The sequence below is a fragment of the Lynx canadensis genome, chromosome D1 (genome assembly GCF_007474595.2).
Source record: "Lynx canadensis isolate LIC74 chromosome D1, mLynCan4.pri.v2, whole genome shotgun sequence".
Taxonomy (NCBI): Eukaryota; Metazoa; Chordata; class Mammalia; order Carnivora; family Felidae; genus Lynx; species Lynx canadensis.
The window spans coordinates 16,617,931-16,643,642 of NC_044312.2; the positions used below are offsets into that span (position 1 = coordinate 16,617,931).

At 40.1% G+C, this 25,712-nt stretch overlaps 1 protein-coding gene across 1 annotated transcript in view; it reads left to right on the forward strand.

The window, feature by feature from the left end:
• The window catches only part of CBL (Cbl proto-oncogene), an 86,449-nt gene that overhangs the window by 34,561 nt on the left and 26,176 nt on the right, over positions 1 to 25,712 (forward strand). The window contains 7 exon segments of the mRNA XM_030332564.1: positions 17,272 to 17,418; positions 20,621 to 20,777; positions 21,571 to 21,692; positions 22,025 to 22,162; positions 22,985 to 23,072; positions 23,655 to 23,786; positions 24,001 to 24,204. Of these exon segments, the coding sequence (XP_030188424.1) occupies positions 17,272 to 17,418; positions 20,621 to 20,777; positions 21,571 to 21,692; positions 22,025 to 22,162; positions 22,985 to 23,072; positions 23,655 to 23,786; positions 24,001 to 24,204 (988 nt within the window).

Below are 25,712 nucleotides of genomic sequence, written 5' to 3' on the forward strand. Positions count from 1 at the left end.
CTTAGACAAGTTACTGCTCTTTGCCTCAGTATCTCACTTAAAGGTGTTCTCATAGGATTGTATTATAATGTTATAATCATGTTATATTAAGTTAATATTATATATAATTATATTTATTATAATAATTACATATTACAATCATTATAAATATTATATAATATGTTATTATGAATTATATATAAGTTGTATATTATAATAATATGTTATAAGTTATTATAATTTTATTATATTATAAATATTGTATTTATAATATATCCTATTATATTAGTTGTCATATTATAATAAGTTAATATTTAGAAAACTCTTAGAAAAATGCCTGTACACAGAAAACAGACCTAAGTATTTGCTTTCTTAAAAAACAATTAGATACACAGTCCTCAAATTGTGGGAAGGAGAAAAGTATTCAATGTCCTATCCATTGAATTATAGACTTGAAAATGGTTAAAATAATTTTATGTCATGTGTATTTTACCATAATTTTTTCAGAAGAAATCTCATAATTCAAAAACTACTGAAGTCACTTTTGAAAACTTGACTCTCAGTAGACTCCAGATGAATGTCAGGCTGGAATTCATGCATGGAAGGATGACAGGTACACAGATCCCCCTGTTCTCATGGTGTCCTGTGGAGAGAAGTGCTTAGGTTGGGGCATGCGCCTGAGCTCCAGGAAAGAGACCCTACCTCCCCAACCCACCCCTGAGCTCTCTTTATGGGGTTGAGTGTGATGAATAAGGTAAAAAGTGGGATTCGGGGAACCACCTGTTTCCAGGAACTGCTGAGAATCAGCTGCCTGGTACCTAGAGACTGTGGGAGCCCTTGGGAAGATGTTTAGGAGAAACTCTTCCTGTCAGGGAAGGAGGAGCCCTTGGTCTTTGTTAGCTCATTGCTAAGCTCATTGCCAGAGAGCATAGGATGATCAGTCAGGAGCCAGAGTCCGTTTTCTACGTGAGATGATGGTGGCTGGGACTAAAGTGGTAACTGGGCTGTGATGGAGATAAAGATGACTCCATAGGGGCACCTGGGTGGCTCAGGTGGTTGGGCATGTGGCTCTGGATTTCCGTTCAGGTCATGATCTCGATCTTGGGGTCATGAGATTGAGCCCTGTGTCAGGTTCCATGCTGGGTGAGGAGCCTGCTTAAGATTCTCTCCCTCCCTCTCCGTCTCCGTCTCTGTCCCCGCCCCCCCCCACGCTTATGTGCACACTCTCTCCCTCTCAAAAAAAAAGATGGCTCTATAAAGGGAACCTTTTTGTTTTTGTTATTTCTGTATGCAGTTGTTAACAGTGAATTATGGTAATAGATTTGTGACGCTAAACTATCCTTGCATTGCTTGGATCAACCCTAGTTTGTAATGATGTATAAATGCTTCATTGGATTCTATTTAACAATCGTTTACAATTTTTTCATCTATGTTAGTAAGTGAAACTAGCATAGAATTTTTTTCTCATGGTCTTTTGACTATGCAAGTAATCAAAATGAGTTACTCTCTTTCTGTATTTGTGACCGTTTGCAAAAATAATTAGTTTTTGTGGGGAATATTCAGTAAAAATTCTTCTGTAGTACTGTTATGGTCTAATGTGCATGCTTGTGCATACATGCATGCATAACTATGTCTGTGTGTGAGGGCTGGGGAGGGGGTTTTTGATGACTACTCTGTTTAGGGGTTGTGGTTTACTCAAGGTTTGAAATGAAAGTCCATTTCCCCTAAACTTAACGTGTTTAAGAACAGTGCTCGCCATATAGTAGGCATTCACTGTTTATGGAATGAGTAAATTAGTAAAGGTTATTGGAATAGATTTCATTGTATTCTGTTATTAAAATACCTTCTATGTTTTTATTTGTGTCTAATTGTGTTAGATTTTAAAAGCTGGTACATTCTGAAGATTTTATTTTACCAATTCATCATGATAGGTTTAAGATTTCAGCTTTCAAGTATCTTACATTCTACTCAAGACACATTTGTGATTTTTTTCTTTATTTTTCTTCATTTGTGAACATACCTCTGCACTTTGACAATGTTGACGTTTTATCATATGTGTCTTGCTTTACCAAATTTAATGAACACAGTAAATATGGTTTACTTTTGCATGGTGGCTCTAATATACAGGTTCCATATGATTTTCCTGTTGGGAAATATGAATGGGTGGTAGAACCCCTAAAATTTTAGAATGTAGGGAGATGCGCTAGGATGCTAAATGCATTTTCATCAAGTCTATAAAAGATACTGAGAAACAAAGACTGGGTCCAAAGAGATGGCATTAATTTCTGCCTTATGTGAGAACAAGTAGAAAATCATGATTTTCTTAGAAAGGTGGCTCACTTGGGACACCGGCTGCCCATTGTTTCAAGACAACCTTCCACATGGATTTGTTCTGCTTTTTATAAAAGAAGTCTGCCACTCATGTTCCAACTTCATCCCACCTTCCCCCACACTCCTCCCAAAGGGAGACACACGCTCCACGTTTTTTCAAAACGCCATCATTTCAGTTGGAATGTCCTGTGTGAGGGAAGGAACAGACAGGCCGTTCCATTCCCAGTCGTGTCAACAATCCTGTGCACATCTGCTTCCCTGCCTCTTTCTCAGGCGGCTGGCTAGATGTCGCCGTGTTAATATCTTTCGGACACCTCACACTCAACGTGTCAGAACACAGAATGTGCCCTTTGCACTAAGCAGACCAGCAGCTGCTGCTTTGTTCCTAGCATTGGTATCACATAGTGGTGATAGGCCCGAACTGCTAGGATTGGTTATAGGCTTTTTCTTTCAGCCTTGGGTTTTTCATCTGTAAAATGGGGATAATGGTTCAATCTATCTGGCAGGATTGTAAATGAGAATTAACTAAATAGTAAGATACATAAAGTGCCTGACACATAGAAAGCCTTTAATAAAAGTGTTAGCTTTTATTACTATAAAATATTAGTATATTGTATATTTATTACTATAAAAATGGGAATAACCCTATCCCAGTTGCTCAGGCTCAGAGTTTCCTGTTCACCATCTCTTCTATTCAGTCATCTCTTCTTGATTTTACTTCTGCAGTATCTCTCAAATTGGTCTTTCAAAAATACATACATATACATATGTGTGTGTGTGTGTGTGTGTGTGTGTGTGTGTGTGTGTGTGTGTATATTTCCTTTTTTTTTTTTAAGTAATCTCCACACCCAACACGGGGCTTGAATTCATGACCCCAAGGTCAAGAGTTGCAAGCTCTACCTACTGAGCCAGCCAGGCACCCTAAATCGGTCTTCTTTTACTGCCCATGTTCAGGCTCCCATTACCTTTCTACTGCAGTATATCCTAACTGATGTTCCTGCTTTTGTCATTTCTCCTCTAATTCACTCTTCAATGCTGCTGTTATTTATGGCCTTAAAACCCATTAAATATGACTCCTGATTGCAGACCTTTAATGACTTCCCACTGCATTTGTCCTGTCTCCCACCCAGCTTGCTAAATCTCCATTTTGAGTTTTGCCCGCATTTTCAGTTCTATCGCAGGCTCCCATGGTGGTGATACACTCCAGCCATCCCGGTCGGGTTTACCAGTCTCCGAGCTCTTCTGTGGAGTCTTGGTTCACTCCCTCGGCCTGGAATCCCTTTCTTTCCCATCGTTGGAAGTTTTATGGATTCTGTAAAGCCCAAGAGGTCTCCTAAATTTTACTAGTTTTAATTTGTGGTTCTCCCACCCATGTTCTTATGGCACTTGGTTTTTACTTGACTTTAGTACTTACTAGAGTCTTCCTAAGTGTGCAAGTCTGCTTTGCTAACTAGACAGTAGCGTCGAGGAAGACGTTCTTTCCTATGTCGTAGGAGTTGTCTTCGTTGATGGTTTCTCAATAAAGTATGTTAAGTTTGATAAAATACTGCTAATACTATATACTACATATATACTATATATACACCTTTACATATATAAACTGTATACTAAATACTAATTCGTAATACTAATAGCTAAAACACTAATACCAGAGTTGTACAGAGATACAGAATTGTGAGCTTGAGGATTATATTTCATGGAAAATACATTGAAGAGAATGGCAATGATGAAGATTTCTCTAGTTTTGATCCCTTAGAAGCATTAGATTCAGATAGTTATAGAAAATTCCATGTTCTTTCCCAAGTTTTGAGGATAGCAAAGTTTAGTAGCTACTCTGTATTTGTTGGGAAAAACCATGTATTTAAACGTCTAATGTCTAATATATTCAGGAGGTAAATAATTAATGCTAACCAGATAGACTTTCTGCATATTTGATTAGATTCTATTAGAGCTATCTCCTCAGTATAATTTGTTCTGTCTGTCTATAATGTATCCATATATTAAAAAAACATTTTTTTTTTACATTTATTTATTTTTGAGAGATAGAGCACAAATCGGGGAGGGGCAGAGAGAGAATGAGACACAGAATCCAAAGCAGGCTGTAGGCTCTGAGCTGTCAGCATAGAGCCCAAAGTGGGGCTCGAGTTCACTGTGAGATCATGACCTGAGCTGAAGTCAGATGCTTAACAGACTGAGCCACCCAGGTGCCCCATATATCCTTATATTTTTAAATTTGTTTTTTAAGTTTACAGAATGAGCTTCCTGAAAATTGCCTGGTGGTTTTGTCATTTGTTAGTGGGAGGATATGAGAAGTTTTGGAGATTTCTGCATTATGTTACTTACGTGTTTGTGTATTCTTTAAAGAACTGGTATAGAGTAGTAATCAGTTCTCAGGATTAATATGCTTTTAGCTGCAGACAAATGCTTCAGTGTATATAATAACTTATATAGTTACTTTTCAGAACTTGGTTGAATAAATTCAGAGGTTATTTTGAAATATAGAGAAGTCAGATTTTATTTTTAAACTCTTTAGGAAATTTGTTTATTTGTTCATTTTTTTGAGAGAGAGAATCTCTTTTTTTTTTTTAAATATATGAAATTTATTGTCAAATTGGTTTCCATATAACACCCAGTGCCCATCCCAACAGGTGCCCTCCTCAATATCCATCAGCCACCCTCCCCTCTCCCCCCCCCCCCCCCCCCATCAGCCCTCAGTTTGTTCTCAGTTTTTAAGAGTCTCTTATGCTTTGGCGAGAGAGAGAGAGAGAGAGAGAGAGAGGGAGGGAGGGAGGGAGGGAGGGAGGGAGGGAGAATCTCAAGTAGGCTCCATGCTGTCAGCACAGAGCCCAACATGGGGCTCAATCCCACTAACTGTGAGATGACCTGAGCGAAAACCAAGAGTCAGATGTTTAACCGACTGAGCCACCCAGGCACCCCAGAAATAATTATTTTAAAATATTGTCTCTAGTATAAGTGATCACTGTTTCAGATGAGTTAGGAAAGAAAGAATAGATCTGTGAAAAAGTAAATCTTTTCCACTAATAACTATACAGTGGAGAAGCAGACACTCCCAGCATTAACCAAATGGTCAAGCTTAACATCACTAGTGATGTCATGTGGACTTCACATATCCCCTGTTGTGATGAGAAGGGCACCTCACTTCTATGACATTCTTTCTGTAAACTCAAGCACGGTCAAAAATATGAGAATAAAATCAGCTAAACACCTTGAGGGCATGTGCTACAGAATACCTGACCAGTAACCCTCGAAACCCTTAAGGTCACGAAAAACAAAGACTGAGAAACTATCCCACACCAGAGGAGAGTGCGGATATATGATGATAAATGTTATGTATCCTAGGTTAGATCCTGAAACAGATAAGGACATTAATGGAAGAAACAGGTGAGACCTGAATAATGTCTGGGGTTTACTTAATAGGACCATACTGATGAAGGTTTGTTACTTTTGATGAATGTACCATAGTAACATGACGTGGTAACATTAGGAGAAAGTGAAACCGAATGAGGGGTATATGGGAACATTCTGTACTATCTTTGCAACTTTTCTGTAAATCTAAGATTCCAAAATAAAAAGTTTATTTAAAAGGTAAAGTTATATTTTCTAATTCCATTCTACAAATTTATTGAATGCCTGTTAAGTGCAAGGCAGTGTACTCACTACTGCAGGAGATAGTGTGTAAGACACTTTACCTGCTCCTGTCCCTAAGGAGTTGTTATTCTGTTGGGGACTGAGACAGCTGATACCAAGCAGAACATGATGGAACCTGTGCTAAGTATTTTATTTTTTGTTTTATTTTTTTAGGTTTTATTTATTTTGAGAGAACAGAGAAGAGTCAGAGAGAGAAGGAGAGAGTGAGAATCTCAAGCAGGTTCCACACTGCCAGTGCGGAGCCCGACGTGGGGCTCAGACTCATGAACTGAGAGATCATGATCTGAGCCAAAGTTGGAGTCTTTTTTTTTTTTTTTTTTTTCTTTTCAACGTTTTTATTTTATTTTTGGGACAGAGAGAGACAGAGCATGAACGGGGGAGGGGCAGAGAGAGAGGGAGACACAGAATCGGAAACAGGCTCCAGGCTCTGAGCCATCAGCCCAGAGCCTGACGCGGGGCTCAAACTCACGGACCGCGAGATCGTGACCTGGCTGAAGTCGGACGCTTAACCGACTGCGCCACCCAGGCGCCCCCAAAGTTGGAGTCTTAACAGACTGAGCCACCCAGGCGCCCCATGAAGCCTGTGCCAAGAATTAAGATGCTTTGGGGTCTGGGGTTGGAGAGTAAGACATTAAATGAAAGCTGTTAAATATCCCATGCCCACCCCACCCAATACATACACCAAAGAGTCAGCATTTAGAATGAACTTTGGGCAGGATTTTAGTAACCACAGGCATTAGAAAGGAAATATATATCATTCCCACCAGCTTGGGCTCACGACCTGCTCTGCCAGTTACTAGCTCTATGACCTTGGGTGAGTCATTTAATATCCCTGTCTTTGTTCTTCATTTGTAAGGTAGGATTAATGATTCCTATCTCAAAGCATTGTGAGAATCACAGGAGGTATGCATGTAGTTTAGCAAAGCATCTGACACATAATAAGCTCTTAATGTGAACTATTAGAACTAGAGGGAGGCATGTATTGATGTAACACCATCAAGAAAGGTGTGGGGCCCCAGAAGGTATAGAATGTTTGGGAAAATATTGTAGTATATGTTTAGAAGGATGAATTGGGACCATCTTGTAAGTGCTTTAATTTACAAGCTGAGGAGTTTGAACTTTTTTGGTGGTTATTAGGAAGTCTTTGAAAATCTTTGTGTAGGAGGGAGTAAAGAGATTGCGTCTGAGTTTTAAGATTAATTTGTTAGAAGTGTGAGGGGAGTATTAGAGATTCTCACATGGGCTGCTGCCCTCCCAGTCACTTGGTGAATTACATTAGTGTCCCTTTAGCTTTGAATTCTATGAAACCGGTAGTTCAAAATGCTCTGGATGATTAATGTTGTGTGATGGTAGTCTGTTACATGTAACTGGGGATCTCAAAGGCAGGACCACCAATATACAGATACGTTTAATGTGTGTTTAGTATTATAAAAAAAAAAAGGTCATTGATATTTTCAGAGATACTGGTTCAGAACTCCTTTTGTAGGTGATGCTTTTGGTTTTGCACCCCCCCCCCCCTTTTTAAAGCAGTTTAAGCAGATAAGAGCTAAACAGTACTTTATTGACTTCCTGTGAAGCTTGTTGAAAGAAGTTCCGTTGTATCTATTTTTAAAGCTGATTACTCTGAGCAGAGGATGCTGCTATTGAGTTATAAATGTCATGTCACTGTGTTCTCAGTCAGCATTCTTTGGATGACATTAGTGTTTGCATGTAAGGTTTTTGGAGTCCAGTGACTAGGAAAGCAGCATGGTTATCACTGAAATGGTACCAGTACATGAAGTACTTACAAGCATTGATCAATTCACCATTCAACAGTATAATTAATTTGTCATCATCTCTGGAGTCTTTAGCCCACACCATGGCTAAATGTCAAAAAATGGGTTATATTGACCTCATTTGGGAGAATGTTTTACAACTCCAAAATGATACTGTATAATGTTGTGTAGCTATTTATGAATCATTGTATTAAAAGTGTTAATCACTTTGAAATTTACCCACTGGGAAATACAGGTTCATTGGGTCCACAAATACTAAAGTACATTTCAGCCTAAATTATTTGGGTTTCCCCCCAGTGTTTTACTATGAAAATTTTCATTCATACAGAAACATTGAAAGAACTTTACACCAATCCTATACCTGTCCCCTAGATTCTACAAGTAACTAAATTATAAAAGGAAAGTCTTGCTTCCTTTGCTTTAAAAATCAAAGAAACTTCTTTCTGAGTCTTTGAACCATTTTCACGTGAGACAGTATTTTGAAATGGCTGAGATGATTTTTGATGTTTCTATGTTACCTTTTTTTAATGTTTTTAACACTTATTTAACATTTAATATTTATTTTATTTTTTTTTAAATTTTTTTTTTCAATGTTTATTTATTTTTGGGACAGAGAGAGACAGAGCATGAACGGGGGAGGGGCAGAGAGAGAGGGAGACACAGAATCGGAAACAGGCTCCAGGCTCTGAGCCATCAGCCCAGAGCCCGACGCGGGGCTCGAACTCACAGACCGCGAGATCGTGACCTGGCTGAAGTCGGACGCTTAACCGACTGCGCCACCCAGGCGCCCCTTTAATATTTATTTTTGAGAGCAAGAGCGACCAAGGCGGGGGATAGAGCGATGGGGATAGAGGAGCCTAAGTAGGCTCCGTGCTGACAGCAGAGAGCCTGATGCAGGGCTTGAACTTAGGGATTATGAGATCATAACCTGAGCTGAAGTCTGATGCTCAACAGACTGAGCCACCCAGACACCCCTGTGTTATTTCTTCAGAAAGAAAATTGAGTAAAATAATTCACAGATTCTGGCATTTAGCAAGTCTCTAATGTTAGAATGTATAACAATATTTAAAAAAAATTTTTTTAAGTTTATTTTGAGAGAGAGAGAGAGCACAGGCAGGGAAGGGACAGAAGGAAAAAGAGAGACAGAATCCCGAGCAGGCTCTGCAGCGACCTCACAGAGCCCGATGGCAGGGCTTGAACTCATGAACTATGAGATCATGACCTGAGCTGAGATCAAGAGTCGGACACTTAACCAACTGTGCCACCCAGGCACCCCCAAATAGGTAACAATATTTAACTTACCACATTAGATTAACAGACTCTGTGTCGACAGCAGAAAACCCAGCATGGGGCTCGAACTCACAATCCACGAGATCCCAACCTGAGCCAAAGTCAGTCACTTAACCAACTGATCCACGCACGCATCCCCTCCAGGAAATACATTTTAGATCTCTAGTCTTTTTAACTATTCTCACATATATTTTCACATACTCCTTTGTAGAAAGAATAGACAGACCATGCTTGTGAGTTACAGAATTTATTACTATCAAAATGGAGTTTTTTGTTTTTTTTTTTAAGGACCGTACTTTAAATTTTTTTTTTCAATGTTTATTTATTTTTGACAGAGAGAGACAGAGCATGAACGGGGGAGGGGCAGAGAGAGAGGGAGACACAGAATCGGAAACAGGCTCCAGGCTCTGAGCCATCAGCCCAGAGCCTGACGCGGGGCTCGAACTCACGGACCACGAGATCGTGACCTGGCTGAAGTCGGACGCTTAACCGACTGCGCCACCCAGGCGCCCCAGGACCGTACTTTAAGTTCATGTATTTATTTTGAGAGAGAAAGCACAAGTAGGGGAGGGGCAGATAGAAGGGAGCAAGGATCCCAAGCAAGCTCCACACTGGCAGTCCAGAGCCCGACATGGGTTTCGAAATCACGAACTGTGAGATCATGACCTGAGCTGAAGTAGACACCTAACCAACTGGGGCATCCAGGCGCCCCCAAAATGGAGTTTCAGAAACGTAACCCTAAGTGAGACTATCTTTATGAATACATTGGACTAACTGTATTGTAAGTCATCATGGTTTTCTAAAAGATCTCAATCTCTTAATACTTGTTTCTGAAAAGTCCTTTTCTTCATGAAATAAATTGTTGCTGTACTTGGAAGGGATGGAGCATTCTCATTAAAGCAAGAGTGGTACCATTCTCAGTATTCCTCTTAAATGTTCATAAATTTTAATATAAAGAGTTAATTTATCTCCCCATACTATGTTCTTTTTTTCATTTCCTCTTTCTCTGCAAAGTACTTTGTGGCCATGAGTTCTAAAGATGGCTTGTTTTTCAGTATTTTGTGTAGTAAGTTCATTGGTTGGAATCATTTGAAGAGTTTTCTGTTTATCTCATGTTCATACAAAGGCTACTTTTCAACACTGTCCTGTTTGATTTATAGAAATGGTGATTGCAATTCCTATCAAGTTGTATTTATCTTTCTACTTTAGAAGCTAAAGCAGGAGCTATATTGCTTCTTTAATCTTTTTTTTTTTTTTTAATTTTTTTTTTTAATGTTTATTTATTTTGGGGACAGAGACAGAGCATGAACGGGGGAGGGGCAGAGAGAGAGGGAGACACAGAATCGGAAGCAGGCTCCAGGCTCTGAGCCATCAGCCCAGAGCCCGACGCGGGGCTCGAACTCACGGACCGCGAGATCGTGACCTGGCTGAAGTCGGACGCTTAACCGACTGAGCCACCCAGGCGCCCCGCTTCTTTAATCTTTAATATAGCTATGTATTGGTGACAGAAATCTTAGTCCCTTATTAACTGAAACTATACACAGAAAATGTAACCATTATTTTAGGCCTCAGGTACAAAGGTATGTTGGCTTGTAGAGTAGGACCTGAGTTAGGGGGAAAGAGCTGACACGGTCTGAACTTTGAAAACAACTGACACTGTATACTGAGTCAGCATTCGATTATTATGGGGAAGTTGTGAGCTAAGAGAAGAGGAGGAGGGAAGCTAGAGGGTAGAATTTGTGGTTACTTAGGTGTAGATGTTTGGTGTCAAAGGTCATAAAAATGGGAGCACCTGGGTGGCTCAGTTGGTTGAGCATCCAACTTCGGCTCGGGTCATGATCTCATGGTTTGTGAGTTCGAGTCCCACTTCGGGCTCTGTGCTGACAACTTGGAGCCTGGACCCTGCTTGGGATTCTCTGTCTGTCTGTCTGTCTCTCTCTCTCTCTCTCTCCCTTTCTCTCTCTCTCTCTGCCCCTCCCCCACTTGCTCCCTGTCTCGCTCTCAAAAATAAACATTAAAAAAAATGACTTCCTTCTTCAAATACCTCATGAGTTAAAGTAAAACCTGTATTACTTGCTACTGCTGGAACTTAAGAAAAGTTTTGTCTTCAGGGTATTTATAAAAAAATAGAACAGTTGTGTTCCTTTGTGGCTCTTTGGAGAATTGTTAGAACATATTGTATGAATTGAAGTAACTGCTGACAGAATTTTGAAAAGTATTGCTTACCTTGTAATAAGCTAAATATCCATCACGCCTCGTTGTTCTAAGATTACATGTTTAGACGGATTCTGCTGATTAAACTCAGCCTTATACACAGCACTCAACCATAAACCAGCGGCCTTAAAATGTTATTGAACAGAATTTCAACTCAGATCAGTTACAAAATGCTGTGACCCGTGGGCTTTTATAGATATTTAATTTCCTTTTAAGAAGTATGATGCTTATGGTGCACAACTCTGGTGGTTTTCAGAAATGTAAGTTGGCTTTTTGGGGATGCATCCTTGAGTAGGAAAGTGTCTCAAATTGATTTTCAGTAACTATTTCAGTCAGCACTTTGAGCTGCTCTTAGGTGCCTGGTGCCATTACATCCTTGTGGTCAATAACTTTCCCTTTTCTTTTCTTTCTCTCTCTTTTTTTTTTTTTTTTTTTTGTGGCTTCACAAATTAAAATAGCTTTCTGCTCATTATGATTTTGGTGTGTACATTTTATCTCTGATCCAGCATCGTGCTGGACCCTTGGTAGATCTCACTGGAACATTCTTTGAAAAGATGCCAACACAGCTCAGTCATCCCAGACTCCCTTCTTGCCCCTGCTTCAGACTTGGCTTAGAAGTCAACTCTCAAAAGAGAGGTTCCTAAGACGACCCTCTCTAAAACAGCAACTCTCCATGACTCTCTTCTCATAGGCTGCATTGTTTTTCTTCAAAGCACTTTTCTCCCACCACCTGATGCTCTCCCACGGGAACAGGAATGCCGAAAAGCCAGATTTTGTTTTGTTCATAGCTGCATCCATCCCTAGAGCCTAGCACTAGTAGGCAGTGTTTTCTGAAGGTATAACGAAAGTTAGAAATGGTGGCAGCTGCCCAAAGGGATGTGAATACCCGTTAGAAATGGATTTAGCTCTCGTGTACATAGATAACGATAGTACAAGAGGGGTTCAGATGACATGAGAGCTGCGGTGAACGTGCTGTGGGTATTTGAGTGGTTTATTACTTCTAGCTGGCTTCTTAGGAAATGACATTTAAGCTGCGTCTTATTTCAGACTAGGGAAACTGATAAGCAGAGGCTTACAGGTGGGAAAGTGAACAAGGGTAGTATGTATGAGAAAAGATGACGTATTCAGTTTGGCTAGAACATACTCGTGAAGAAGTAAGAAATTAGTTTGAGAGGTAGCTTAGATTCAAGTCAGCGGAAAGCCTTCAAATCAAAATTGAGTTTGGGTTTTGTCCCCCTGGCAGTGTGGAAATTGTTTTCTCCCCCCCCTTAAAAAGGCAGTTATATATGTGGCATGATTCACCTTCACAGGAGGAGACTGGAGACTGAAGTCTGTTTTTGTTACTGTATTTAATTTTAATTCCAGTTGGTTAATGTACAGTGTAATAATGGGGTGCCTGGGTGGCTCAGTTGGTTAAGCGTCCGACTTTTGATTTCGGCTCAGGTCATGATCTTGCGGTTTCATGGGTTCGAGCCCTATGTCCATGCTGAATCTGCTTCGGATTCTCCCTCTCTCTTCCCCTCCCCCACTTGTTTTCTCTCGGTCTCTCTCAAAATAAATTAAAAAAAAAAAAAACCCGTAATATTCGTTTTAAGATGTACAGTTTAGTGATTCTACACTTGCATTCATCACCCCGTGCTCATCATAAGTGCCCTCCTTAATCCCCATCATCTGTTTCACCCGTCTCCCACCCTCCTCCCCTCTGCTAACTATCAGAGTTCCCTGTAGTTAAGAGTCTGTTTCTTGGCTTGCCTGTCTTATTTCCTTTACTCATATGTTTCTTAAATTACATGTATGAGTGAAATCATATGGTATTTGTCTTTCTCTGCCTGACTTATCTCACTTAGTGTTATACTTTCTAGCTCCATGCATGTGGTTGCAAATGGGAAGCTTTCATTTTTTATAGCAGAGTAATAGTTCATTGTGTGTGTATATACATCTTTATCCATCAGTCAGTGGACACTTGGGCTGCTTCCATAATTTGGCTATTATAAATTATGCTGCTATAAACATAGGCGTGCATGTATCTCTTTGAACCAGTGCTTTTGTAATTTTTGGGTAAATAAATACCCAGTAGTGCAATTACTGGATTGTAGGATCGTTCCATTTTTACCTTTTTTCTTTTTTTTTTTAAAGGCTGAGACCTAATCATAGGACTAGAGACCACTCCCCTCCTCCTCCCCCTCACCCTAACCACATTTTTTTTGTAATGTTTATTTTTGAGAGAGAGAGACAAAGTGTGAGCAGGGAAGGGACAGAGACAGAGGAAGGCACAGAATTTGAAGCAGGCTCCAGGCTCCGGTGCTGTCAGCACAGAGCCCGAAGTGGGGCTCGAACCCACCAACCGGGAGATGATGACCTGAGCCGAAGTCGGACATCAACTGACTGAGTCACCCAGGCGTCCCTATTTTTACCTTTTTGAGGTACCACCGTATGGTTTTCCACAGTGGCTACAGCAGTTCACTTCCTACCAACTGCATGAGGGTTCCTTTTTCTCCCCATCCTCACCAACAATTGTTTCTTGTGTGTTGATTGGAGCCATTCTGACAGGTGTGAGGCGATATCTCTTTGTGGTTTTCATTTGCATTGCCCTGATGTTGAGTGATGTTGAACATCTTTTCACGTGTCTGTTGGCCATCTGTGTGGAAGACTAAAGTTTGAATTGTGGAGTAGGTGGGGGAGGGTAGCAACGAACTTCAATTAAAATCATGTAGTTTAAAGGTAGGAAGACAACAGTGGTCAGCAAATTGACAAATAGGTCAGATATGGAGAATAAGGGAGGTGGAAGAAGCCAAGATAACTCTAAGCTTTATATTTACATATATATATTTCAGAAACTCTTTATTTAAAAAAAAATTTTTTTTTTTTTTAATTTTTTAAATGTTTATTTTAGAGAGAGCACGCACATGCGCTCCTGCGTGCAGGCGGGGAAGGGGCAGAGAGAGAGGGAGACAGAGGATCCAAAGTGGGCTCTGTGCTGAGAGTGGAGAGCCCGATGTGAGTCTTGAACCCATGAAACCGTGGTGAGATCATGACCTAAGTCGGAGTTGGATGCTTAACTGACTGAATCACCCAGGCGCCCTTCTAAGGTTTTGAATTTGTGGGAAGTAAGATGGTGTTGTCATTACAGAGAATATGAAGACAGAACAGATTTGAGAAGGAAGATTAATTTAATTTTGAACATGTTGCTTTGAGGTGTTAGCATGTGAATGGAGAAGTATAGTTGGCAGTTGGAAAGTTACCAAATTTTAAGATTTGGGAATCGCTTGCAGAGTGGTTTCTCAAGCTTCTGATTGTGAAGGAAGAGTCAAGAGATTACACGGAGAGAGAAAAGAAAGTAGCCGAGAGCATATTCTTGGGAAATAGCTCTGTTGAGAGAATAGGAAGAAAAGCCAAAGAAAGACAAAGCCAGTAGGAGAACCAAGAGAGGACAGCACGAGAGAAACCAAAGAAAGATACTTTCAGGAGGAAATAAGAGTCCTGAAAAAGCTGTTAAAACCTTGCGAGTGTGATATAATATCTTCTTGGTCATATTATACATATATTACTCTGCTGTACTGTTTAGCATAGTTTGTTTTGTTTTTTGTTTTTTTAATATTTAAGTAACCTATACCCGCAGTGTGGGACTTAAACTCACGACCCTGAGATCAAGAGTCGCATGTTTTCTGTCTGAGCCAGCCAGGCGCCCCAGCATAGCTCTTTACACATAGTAAGTTCTCAACAATTTAGCATAACTTAAGGAAATCCTGGGCTCTCACTTGTTTCTCTTTAAAGATTAACATTTAGCAGAATGTGATCTATGTTTATTGAGGTTCAGTCTACTGTGTCCCGCTGACGATTTGAAAGTAAGGTCATTGGGAATAATTGGTGCTTTGCACATTTTCTACCAAGTTCTGTGTTGCAGAATTCTTCTGAGATATATTCGTGATATATTCTTTTTTTTTTTTTTTTTGAGTTTTTAAAGTTTATTTATTTTTGAGAGAGAGAGTAAGGGAGGGACAGAGAAGGAGGGAGAAACAGGATCCCAAGAGGGATTGATGCGGGACTCAATCGCACAAATTGGAAGATCATGACCAGAGTTGAAATCAAGAGTCAGATGCTAACTGCCCGAGCCACCCAGGCGCCCCTAAAAATTTTATTTTTAAGTACTCTCTATACCCAATGTGAAACTCGGAACCCACGACCCCAAGATCAAGTGTCGCATGTTTTACCAGCTGAGCCAATCAGGCACCCCATTCTGTGATACAGCCTTGATCTTTATGATTTTTGTTACAACTTTGGTAAAATAGTAAAAGTTCTAGCAAGCCATAATGGAAGGATCTCCGAGTGCCAAGAGGAGAACTGCTGGTGGAACTCAGGGATTGGATAAGTGCTTGTATTCCTGTCTCACACTTGATCTATTTAGCATATGAATTATTTTAAGACTGTCTTCAAGGAATATATTATCACTTTTGTAGGTGCTTTCAGAAAACAAATAGGAAACTAGAAAGAGAATAACTTGCTACAAGTGCAAGAAGACATATCAGGAAAGTGGAGCGGATTTGTTGAAAAGCTGACTGGAAAGATTTCAGTAGCATTTTGCACAAGAGTCAGGGCCAGAGAGACTTGTTTACTTTGGTGCAGCATTTTATACATTAAAGACAAAGATGGGATCTCCATTATAACAGAAAGAGAAAAGTCTCTCTCTATTAAAGAGAATTTTTAGATGATCAAATTTGATTATGAATTGACTTGAAATTTTATAAGCCACTCATGACAAGAACAGACTTTTGAATACAGAAATACCAATGATTGAGACAAAGGGAAGGTAGTGCAGCCGGTAGCTGGTTTGGTGCTTAACAGTAAAGCATCTGTCTGTATCTTTTCTGTGTGACAGCACATTAAAGATAAGAAAGGTAATCTGATTACAGTATACACCTAGGAGTGCGTGGCTGGCTGAGTCGGTGGAGCATGTGACTCTTTAATTTTAGAGAGAGAGAGAGTGCTAGCAGAGGGGGTGGAGAATCTTAACGTGCGAGGCTCAGTCCCACAACCCTCAGATCATGACCTGAGCCAAAATCAAGAATTGGACGCTTAACCGAATGAGCCACCCAGGTGCCCCAACACAGTGATTACATAACTCAGTACATTAAGCTGTGTGGCATCTTTATGATTCCATTCATTAAGCAGAGATTACACAGGTTATTAGAATAAGTTCCCTGATTGTCAAAGCAGAATAGTAGCATATTCACTTAGGAATTTTTACATGGTTTGGATTTTAGCACTTCAGTTTTGGTATAGGATGAGGAGTTGTTTTGGTAAAACTTAACCTCTTTAAGGTCTGATTTAAGTGAAAGTATTTGTTAGGTCTTAGATATTTAAATTGAGAATTGTAATTTATTAATTTATTAGTAATTTATTTTTTAATTTGTGTGAGTCATATGATGATTCGTTTTAAAAATCCAGAATAGCTTATACAAAGCTATTCTGATTATTTTGCTTTTTTAGCATTTCCTCTCTTTTGTGAGATTAGTCGAGGTGTTCAAGTAAGTACCTTTATTTGAGTCCTCTGTCATCTTCACAACGTGGATTCGTTCACATTAGTGAATACTCAGAGGTATTTGGCTTGAGTTAGATTAAAAGCCTTAAAATATATTCCTGTTAAATTTTTTCTATTTACTATAGGACATCTTTTGAATGGAGGGAATGGGAGTGGATCTAGTGAGTGCCACAGTCTTTGTTCTATCTGCATCTTTCATATGATGTTAGAGCAAAAACAGTTTCTGAAGCCCTGCTTTGAACACAGATAGTATCACAGAGTATTTCATATGTCAACAGCACATTTCCTTCCTCTCTCCTTTCCTAGTTTTATAATATCTCTGAATAATATTGATCAGAAAGTATATTGGAAGAGGTTCTTCGTAAATGTATATTCATGTTCATATTCATTACATACTTGACTAGGTTGATTTCAGTGAATTTAAAATAAAAATAACTTTATGTGTTTAATTATTGCACTTCTGATCATTTGTAGGCGAAACCTAACCAAACTGTCACTGATCTTCAGCCACATGCTGGCGGAACTAAAAGGAATCTTTCCAAGTGGACTCTTTCAAGGAGACACATTTCGGATTACGAAAGCAGACGCTGCAGAATTTTGGAGGAAAGCTTTTGGGGAAAAGTAAGTGCCCAAATAATTTGAACTATGAAAAACTAAAGCATATGTTTTGGCCTTTTGTGTATTTTTAAATTTTTTATCTAATTTTTAACTTTTTTCCTTTTTTTTTTTTTTAATGTTTATTTTATTTTGAGAGAGAGAAAGAGTGGGGGAGGAGCAGAGAAGGGGAGAGAGAAAGAATCCCAACCAGGCCTCCTGCTCAGCACGAAGCCCGACACAGGGCTTGATGTCACAAGTGATCTCACAAATGTGAGCTGAAATCAGGAGTCAGAGGCTGAACCAACTGAACCACCCAGCTGCCCCAACTTTTTTTAAGTAAACTCTAACCCCAGTGTGGAGCTCGAAATCACAACCCTGAGTCATATGGTCTTCTGACTGAGCCCCTACTTATTTTTTTATGAATGGAATAATATGGGAGAGCATAGAGAAAAATAACGAACATGAATGTACAGTAGCTTCCCCCCTCCCCCCCCTTATCTGCAGTCTTACTTTCCATGGTCTCAGTTCCCTGCGGTCAACTGTGGTCCAGAAGCAGGTGATCCTCCTGATACTTCATCAGAAGGTCACTAGTAGCCTAACACTACATCACAGTGCCTACGTGATTCACCTCCCTTCATCACATCACGTAGGCATTTTATCATCTCACATCACCCACCACAAGAAGGGTATGTACCGTAAGATATTGTGAGAGGGAAAGATCATATTTCCATAACTTCCATTACAGTATATTGTTACAGTTCTATTTGATTAGTTATTGTTCTTAATCTCTCAGTGTGCCTAATTTAGAAATTAAACTTTATCTTAGGTGTGTGTGTATAGGACGAAACATAATATATATAGGGTTTGGTATTTACCTGCGTTTGCAGGCATCCACTGAGGGTTTTTGCAAAGTATCCTTTGCAGATAAGGGAGGACGTACTGTATCTGCTTCCCTGCTTTGGTGTAAATAGTTAACTTTTTTTTCTTTTTGGAGAAAATTTCGCAGATTCAATTGAGACCCGTGCTCTTTGTTTGAATATTTATTTCTTTTTCTTCCCATCCGTTCTGCTGTTAGTGGACATATGTTTCACATTATTTGCTATCACAAACAGCGCTGAGGTGAACAAAATTATATTCACCTTCATAGGCAGGAGCTTCTTCATAGTTCCATGCTAGGAGCAAAATAGCCAAATCAGGGGGTTTCACATCCTCTGCTTTGCCAGATATTGCCCAGTTGCTTTCCAAAGTGGTTATACTAGTTTATATCCCTATGAGTAGTGTACGTAAATTCCAGTAGCTCCACAGTCTGGCTAACACTGCTGATGTGAATTGGGTGTCATATTTTGCTTTATAGTCCTGATGACGTGGGAGACTGAGCATCTTTTCACAAGTGTGACCAGTCAGGATTCTTACTCTAACTTGCCTATTCCTCTTCCTGACTTGTCCTTTTTTACTACTCTTTCTCCTCTTGTAAGATACGGATTGTCTGTTAGTTACTTACATTACAAGTATCTTTTGATCTGTAGCTGGTTTTTCCACTTTCCTTATATTGTCTTTTGATGTATAGAAGTTTTAAATTCGACAGACAGATTCATGAATTAAGCTTATGCTCTTAAGTATTAATATAAACGTTCTTGTATGTCCTCTGAAACTTTGGATCAAGGAAATGAAAAGATAGAAAACAATAAAACTTTTTCATCGAATATACAGATCCTAATGTAAATTTCTTTTTAAATGCCACCTTTTTCAAAATATGTGTAAATGTAAAACATAGAATAATTAGTGATTTAAAAATCTGGGTAAAGAGGATGGGAATAAGTTTAACTTTGTTTCTTTTACCTTAATGACTACATTAGAAAAGAGTTCAAAATGCCACTTGATGTCTTAAAACTTTTCAAAGGCAATGAGCTTGTATTTTGAGAAATAGAAATCCCATAATATCTGGTGCTTGCCTTATCTGGGGTTTAATCACTTATATTAATAATTTATTCCTCATCCCTGTCAAACTCTGTTGCTCCTGTGCCATAAGCCTATTTCCTCCTGTCTCATCCTTGAGAGTGTGAGTTCCTCAAAGAACTCAGAATGTATTTCATGCTTTGAAAAAGTTATTTTGGGGGCCCCTGGGTGACTCAGTCGGTTGAGCTTCTGACTTTGGCTCAGGTCATGATCTCGTGGTCCTTGAGTTTGAGCCCTGCGACAGGCTCTGTGCCTACAGCTCAGAGCCCGGAGCCTGTTCAGATTCTGTGTCTTCCTCTCTCTGTGCCCCTCCCCCACTCGTGCTTTGTCTCCCTCTGTCTCAAAAATAAATAAACATTGGGGCGCCTGGGTGGCGCAGTCGGTTAAGCGTCCGACTTCAGCCAGGTCACGATCTCGCGGTCCGTGAGTTTGAGCCCCGCGTCAGGCTCTGGGCTGATGGCTCGGAGCCTGGAGCCAGTTTCCGATTCTGTGTCTCCCTCTCTCTCTGCCCCTCCCCCGTTCATGCTCTGTCTCTCTCTGTCCCAAAAATAAATAAACGTTGAAAAAAAAAAAATTAAAAAAAAATAAATAAATAAATAAACATTAAAAAAAAATTAAAAAAAGAAAAGAAAAAGTTATTTTGGGGCGCCTAGGTGGCTCAGTCGGTTAAGTGTCCAACTCTTGGATTTTGGTTCAGGTCATGATCTCACGGTTCGTGGGATCGAGCCCCATGTTGGACTCTGCCCTGACAGCTCGGAGCCTGCTTGTGATTCTCTCCCCTCCTCTCTCTGCCCTTCTCCCGCTCGTGCACGTGCACATGCGTGTGCAGTCTCTCTCAAAATGAATAAATATTTAAAAAAATAAAAAACTTAGTTTAAACGTAAGCTTTCTGTTAATTGAGGCCTGGCCAGAGGTTGCATTTATTATATGAAAAGAGTAATTTCCTCTCTCTTTCCATGCTTCCCTAAATGGAACAAATGTGTGAAGAAAGATGACAAAGGGGTTAGTTTGTGACCTTCTGCCAAAGAATAGTGGAAGAAGATGTCTCTGTTACTAATGTACGCATTAGAAAGTTAAGAAATACATCGTTTACTCCCTTTCTCTTCTTAATCCAAAATATAGCTTAGCTTCTTTAAGAGAATTGAAATTGGTTTTAAGACCTTATGTGGCTTTCTTTTCCTTGGTTATTTTAGCAATGCCCAGAATTGTCTGTTGTCTCACTCAGTGCCTTCCCTCCCACCCCCCAACCCCCCCCCCACCCCCCACCCAGGACAATAGTCCCTTGGAAGAGTTTCCGACAGGCCCTTCACGAAGTGCATCCCATCAGTTCTGGGCTCGAGGCCATGGCTCTGAAATCCACTATTGATCTGACCTGCAATGATTATATTTCAGTTTTTGAATTTGACATCTTTACAAGACTCTTTCAGGTAGGATACTAAAAACAGAAAACTAACAACTAGTTGTTTCTACTTTTCTGAAGAGAGAGCTCTTTAAAAAAGTAACATTTGAAAGTTTATTGTATAAAAGTATTTTTAGTCTAGAAATTATAAGCAAAAAAACCCCCACTGCCCTGTATTTCTATTTATTTATTTATTGGTAAAAATAACTATATGATCTGCTGTGTTCGCCTCATATTTATCATCTCATTTTGTTAGTGAGTAGTCTTCTTTTGCATTGTCGTAATGGTTTTGGAACGTCCAGAAAATGGGTATAATATGATCTATTTAATCAGTTTCCTGTTGCTGGACATTATGTGTTTCCAACTTTTTCTCCTATTGTATTGAAATTCTTGACTGTTAATATTGAGAGCTTCAAAAGAGCTCATTTATTTCTTTCCATAAAGATAATGTGCATGTAGCCAAACTTGCATAAGCCTTTGTTTGCAACTTCTTAGTTGCACGTGTGGGTCCTGCTGTTTCTCTGATTTTTTTGTTTGTTGCCATTTAACCTCACTCCTGTCAGTAGAACTGCGTTAGAATGTCTTGAATTTCATTTTATGAAAAAAATCTTTCTGTAAGTGTATATTTGTTTTTTCTTAGTTTTTGTAAGCTCTTATCTCAGCCGTGTTTCCCTCAGAGTGACAACATAATTCAAAATTTGTGAGAGTAAATGGAGAATTTATCGTTGAGAATCAAGGTTGTTTTCCTTCTGTTTTTCATTGCTCTGAAGTTGGTTTTAGGTCTTGAGCTGAGTGGTCTGATTGAACTCTTGTTCCCTTAGCCGTGGTCCTCTTTGCTCAGGAACTGGAACAGTCTTGCTGTAACTCATCCCGGATACATGGCTTTCCTGACGTATGATGAAGTAAAAGCTCGGCTCCAGAAGTTCATTCACAAACCTGGAAGGTCAGTTCCTTGAAGCAAAGAGGTTTATCCTCCTATATTTTATTCTCTTGTGACCTTTGCCAGAAAGGAGGAAACACGATCTTGTGTTAGTTCCCCAGCGGCCACGTTTCTTTACTGGGATTGCTGTCTGTTCACCAGAGGAATTGACGGATTCAGATCTTAGGGTTTGATAAATGCTTTCAAGCCACTTAAAAATTGAGCTTATGTGTTTCTTGCTTTTGCTCTGTAGTCATCGTAGGATCTATTATTAGTGGTCCTTTTGATTTTTGTCTCTGTCTCAGCTTCCACCCGAATACAAGTATGTAAAAGGTTCTGTTCCTCACTGTTCACAGTTACATTTTCCGGCTCAGCTGCACTCGTCTGGGTCAGTGGGCTATTGGGTACGTCACTGCTGACGGGAACATTCTCCAGACAATCCCACACAATAAACCTCTCTTTCAAGCCCTGATTGACGGCTTCAGGGAAGGCTTGTGAGTATCTACTGTTTGTCATCTGCTGGAGTCTAGGAACTTAGGGGTTGTGAAACTTGATCATCAGTGACTTTATTCCAGGGTTCTTTTACAGTTTAAGATTCAAGGAGCATCTTAACAGGTTATATTGTTTTGACTTCCAGGTTCTGTAGGACTTTTGTTTTTATTTAAAAGGAGTCATAGGGGTTGACAAACTATGGCTCGTAGCTGTTGTTAGCTATGAGGCTGGCTGTTGTGGTACAGCCCGCACCTAAGACAGGTTTTCCCTTTTCAAGTGTTACTTAAAAAACGACAACCAGAGAAGAATACATGACACAGACAGACTTACGTGGCTTGCAGAGCCAAAAATAGTTACCGTCTGGCCCTTTACTGAAAAAGTTGTCAGCCTCTCAGACGATAGAGCCTGGGGCATTGTGGCCTAGAGAAAGAGCTATCAGTGTTTGGGAATATCTTCTTGGAACTGTTCTGTTTTTGTTTTGTTTTGGTTTGGTTTGTTTTTAGAGAGAGTGCAAGTGGGGGAGAGGGGCAGAGGGAAAGAGAGAGAATCTTAAGCATGCTCCATGCTCAACGTGGAGGCCGGTGTGGGGCTTGATCCCTCAACCCTGGGATCATGACCTGAGCCGAAATCAAGAGTCGGATGCTCAACCTACTGAGCCACCCAGGCGCCCCTGTATGTTTTTTGAAGTATTAGTAAGATACATCTTTGTACTTAGCAAAACTACCCTTTTAGAATGAGAGAATTGCTAGATAAAATTTGTCTGTCTTGGTAGCAGTTACAAATTAGCTTTAGTAAAACCCCGAGGCTGGTTACTCTTTTTACAGCTATCTGTTTCCAGATGGACGGAATCAGAATCCTGACCTGACAGGCTTGTGTGAACCAACTCCCCAAGACCACATCAAAGTGACCCAGGTGAATTTTGTTGTATGGTATAACCATAGCTCTGGAGGCAAGCTTTTGTATGTACTTTACAGAACTGACAGTTCTATTGTATTAAGTGATTGAAACATTTACATTTATGTATTTTCATCATTTTTTTAATGTTTATTTTTGAGAGAGACAGAGGGCAAGTGGGGGAGGGGCAGAGAGAGGGAGACAGAATGTGAAACAGGCTCCAGGCTCCAAACTGTCAGCACCGCGCCCAAACGTGGGGCTCCAACCCACGAACCTCAAGATCATGACCTGAGTGGAAGGCGGGTGTTTGAGCCACCCGGGCATCCCAGAACATTTACATTGTAAACCATTGACTAGATTAGTGAATTTATGTGTGTGTGGTTTCTCTAAAGAACTTAAAATAGGACCGAGACCGAGTGCTTTTTTTCTCTTTTAACGAGAGACTATTGACCACTTTCGTACAAGCAAAATTTGTATAGAAAATAAGTCTTTAGTTTTTCTGTTGTTAGTATTTACAGTTACAATCAGTAACAGTACAGTTACAGTTCAACAAATATCTGAATGGGCTGAGTAATCTCTTTAATTTCTTTTTAATCAAAGGAACAATATGAATTATACTGTGAGATGGGCTCCACATTCCAACTGTGTAAAATATGTGCTGAAAATGATAAGGATGTAAAAATCGAGCCCTGTGGACACCTCATGTGCACGTCCTGTCTTACGTCCTGGCAGGTATGGATCCAAAGCATGCATTTCCCCAGCTGTGTAATCACTCTGAAGAATTGGGGATTGTGTATCCTTTACAGATAAAAAGGATGACCTGGCTTGTGGGGTAGGTTTTAAATTTTTGATTTCTTTTTTCGTCTCTAGGAAATGCATTTCCCAGTGGACAGATCTTGTCAGTACTTTGAGACGTGTCTGTTACCATCTCCTGTTTCCTCCGCAGGAATCAGAAGGCCAGGGCTGTCCTTTCTGCCGATGTGAAATTAAAGGTACTGAGCCCATTGTGGTAGATCCGTTTGACCCTAGAGGAAGTGGCAGCCTGCTGAGGCAAGGAGCCGAGGGAGCTCCCTCCCCAAATTATGATGACGATGACGACGAACGAGCTGATGATTCTCTCTTTATGATGAAGGAATTGGCTGGTGCCAAGGTAAGACTGCAGTGCAAGAGACTGTGACAAACTGCACGGTGAGTTGTGCTCTAAAGCGATAGAGCACCTGCTGACATCGATCTACAAGGGGTCACGGTAGCTTACGTTTACTGAGTATTTGTTATGTGAGAGATACCATGTTAAGCACTTCCCTTATTTTAACTCCTACAGTCCTATACTCATGTCTCCTCCAATAACCGAGGAGTAGATACTACTCCTCTCATTTAGCAGATGAAGAAACCAAGTCATGGCAAGGTTAAGGAATTTGCTGACAGTCACACTGCTACTGAGTTGAACCGGGGTCTGTGGCCAGACATTCCGCCTTTAAGGCCCATGCCCTGTGTCCTAGACTGGGCTTTACTCACGTAGCTTGTTGGAGAAAATGAGGGGAGTATAAAAAAATGGGACCCTATTTTGCTGCTGTGAGGGGAATGTGGTCTTCTTGCCTTCTTTCCTAATTAACGTCTTGGTATTAGAAGGTTAGATTGTGGGGGGGGGGGCGGGGGGGCTGAGGCACTGTTAGTAACCAAATAAATGACAACTGGCGGTAGGAAGTATTATGTAGAAACTAAACAAACTGGAAAGGCCCTAGTAAAGAGAGGAAACATAAAGGCCGGGAAAGGATGGGATCAAATTCTGTAACATGAGTAGGTAGGGTAAAACAGATTTATTCCCGAGTAAGAAGTAAGGCAGTCCTTGAAGATTTTAGCCAATATAGGGCAAACAAAAGCTTCTGATACGCTTTAGGTTCTCTAGAGTGTTACGGATCATCGGCAGCTTTCTTTCGTATCATCCCCTTACTGCCTGGCACATAGTAGGTGCTCAATGAGTATCGAAAGAATGGATTGATCTCTTAAATGATTGTATCCATTGTGTCTCCTCTCTGTTCTCAGTGCCACTGCCTTATTTCAGGCTGTCCTCCTTATCTCTTCTTCCTGCTTCCAGAACCGTTGGTCTACCGTGCAGAGTTGACCACCTCATTCCTTTGCCTCATACTCTTACCACAGACTTCTCATTACTTAATGGGTTAAGCCATTCTCCTTTCCAGGCACTTTGCCCTTATAATCCTTTCTGCTTTATGTTTTATGGTCCAGCAAGGCCAAACCACTAAAAATCTCTCCATGCTTTTGTCTTGGTAGTTTCTATGTAATTTAGTGGAGATTTCATTTCCTAGGAAACCTTTCCAGACTGTTCCCTGCCTCCTGCACCCCTAGTTCACATGTATTTACACACACATCTAGGTCTGGCCGGGTGTCTCTAGGACGCTGAGTATGTCCGCCATAGAACTTACCACCTTGTAATATTTTATAAATGTATTTCCTGCTATGTTATAAATTCCCAGAAAGCAAGAGCCATGTATCATTTGTAATTTACTACTCAAAATTGAGCTCTTAGTAATTGTTTTGAATATTTGGGATTGAAACCGCTTCAGAACAGGATTGATAAATCTGTCTATACTGTATCAATAATGGATAGTTGAGGAAATCTGGAGTGAGGTGTACATTTTT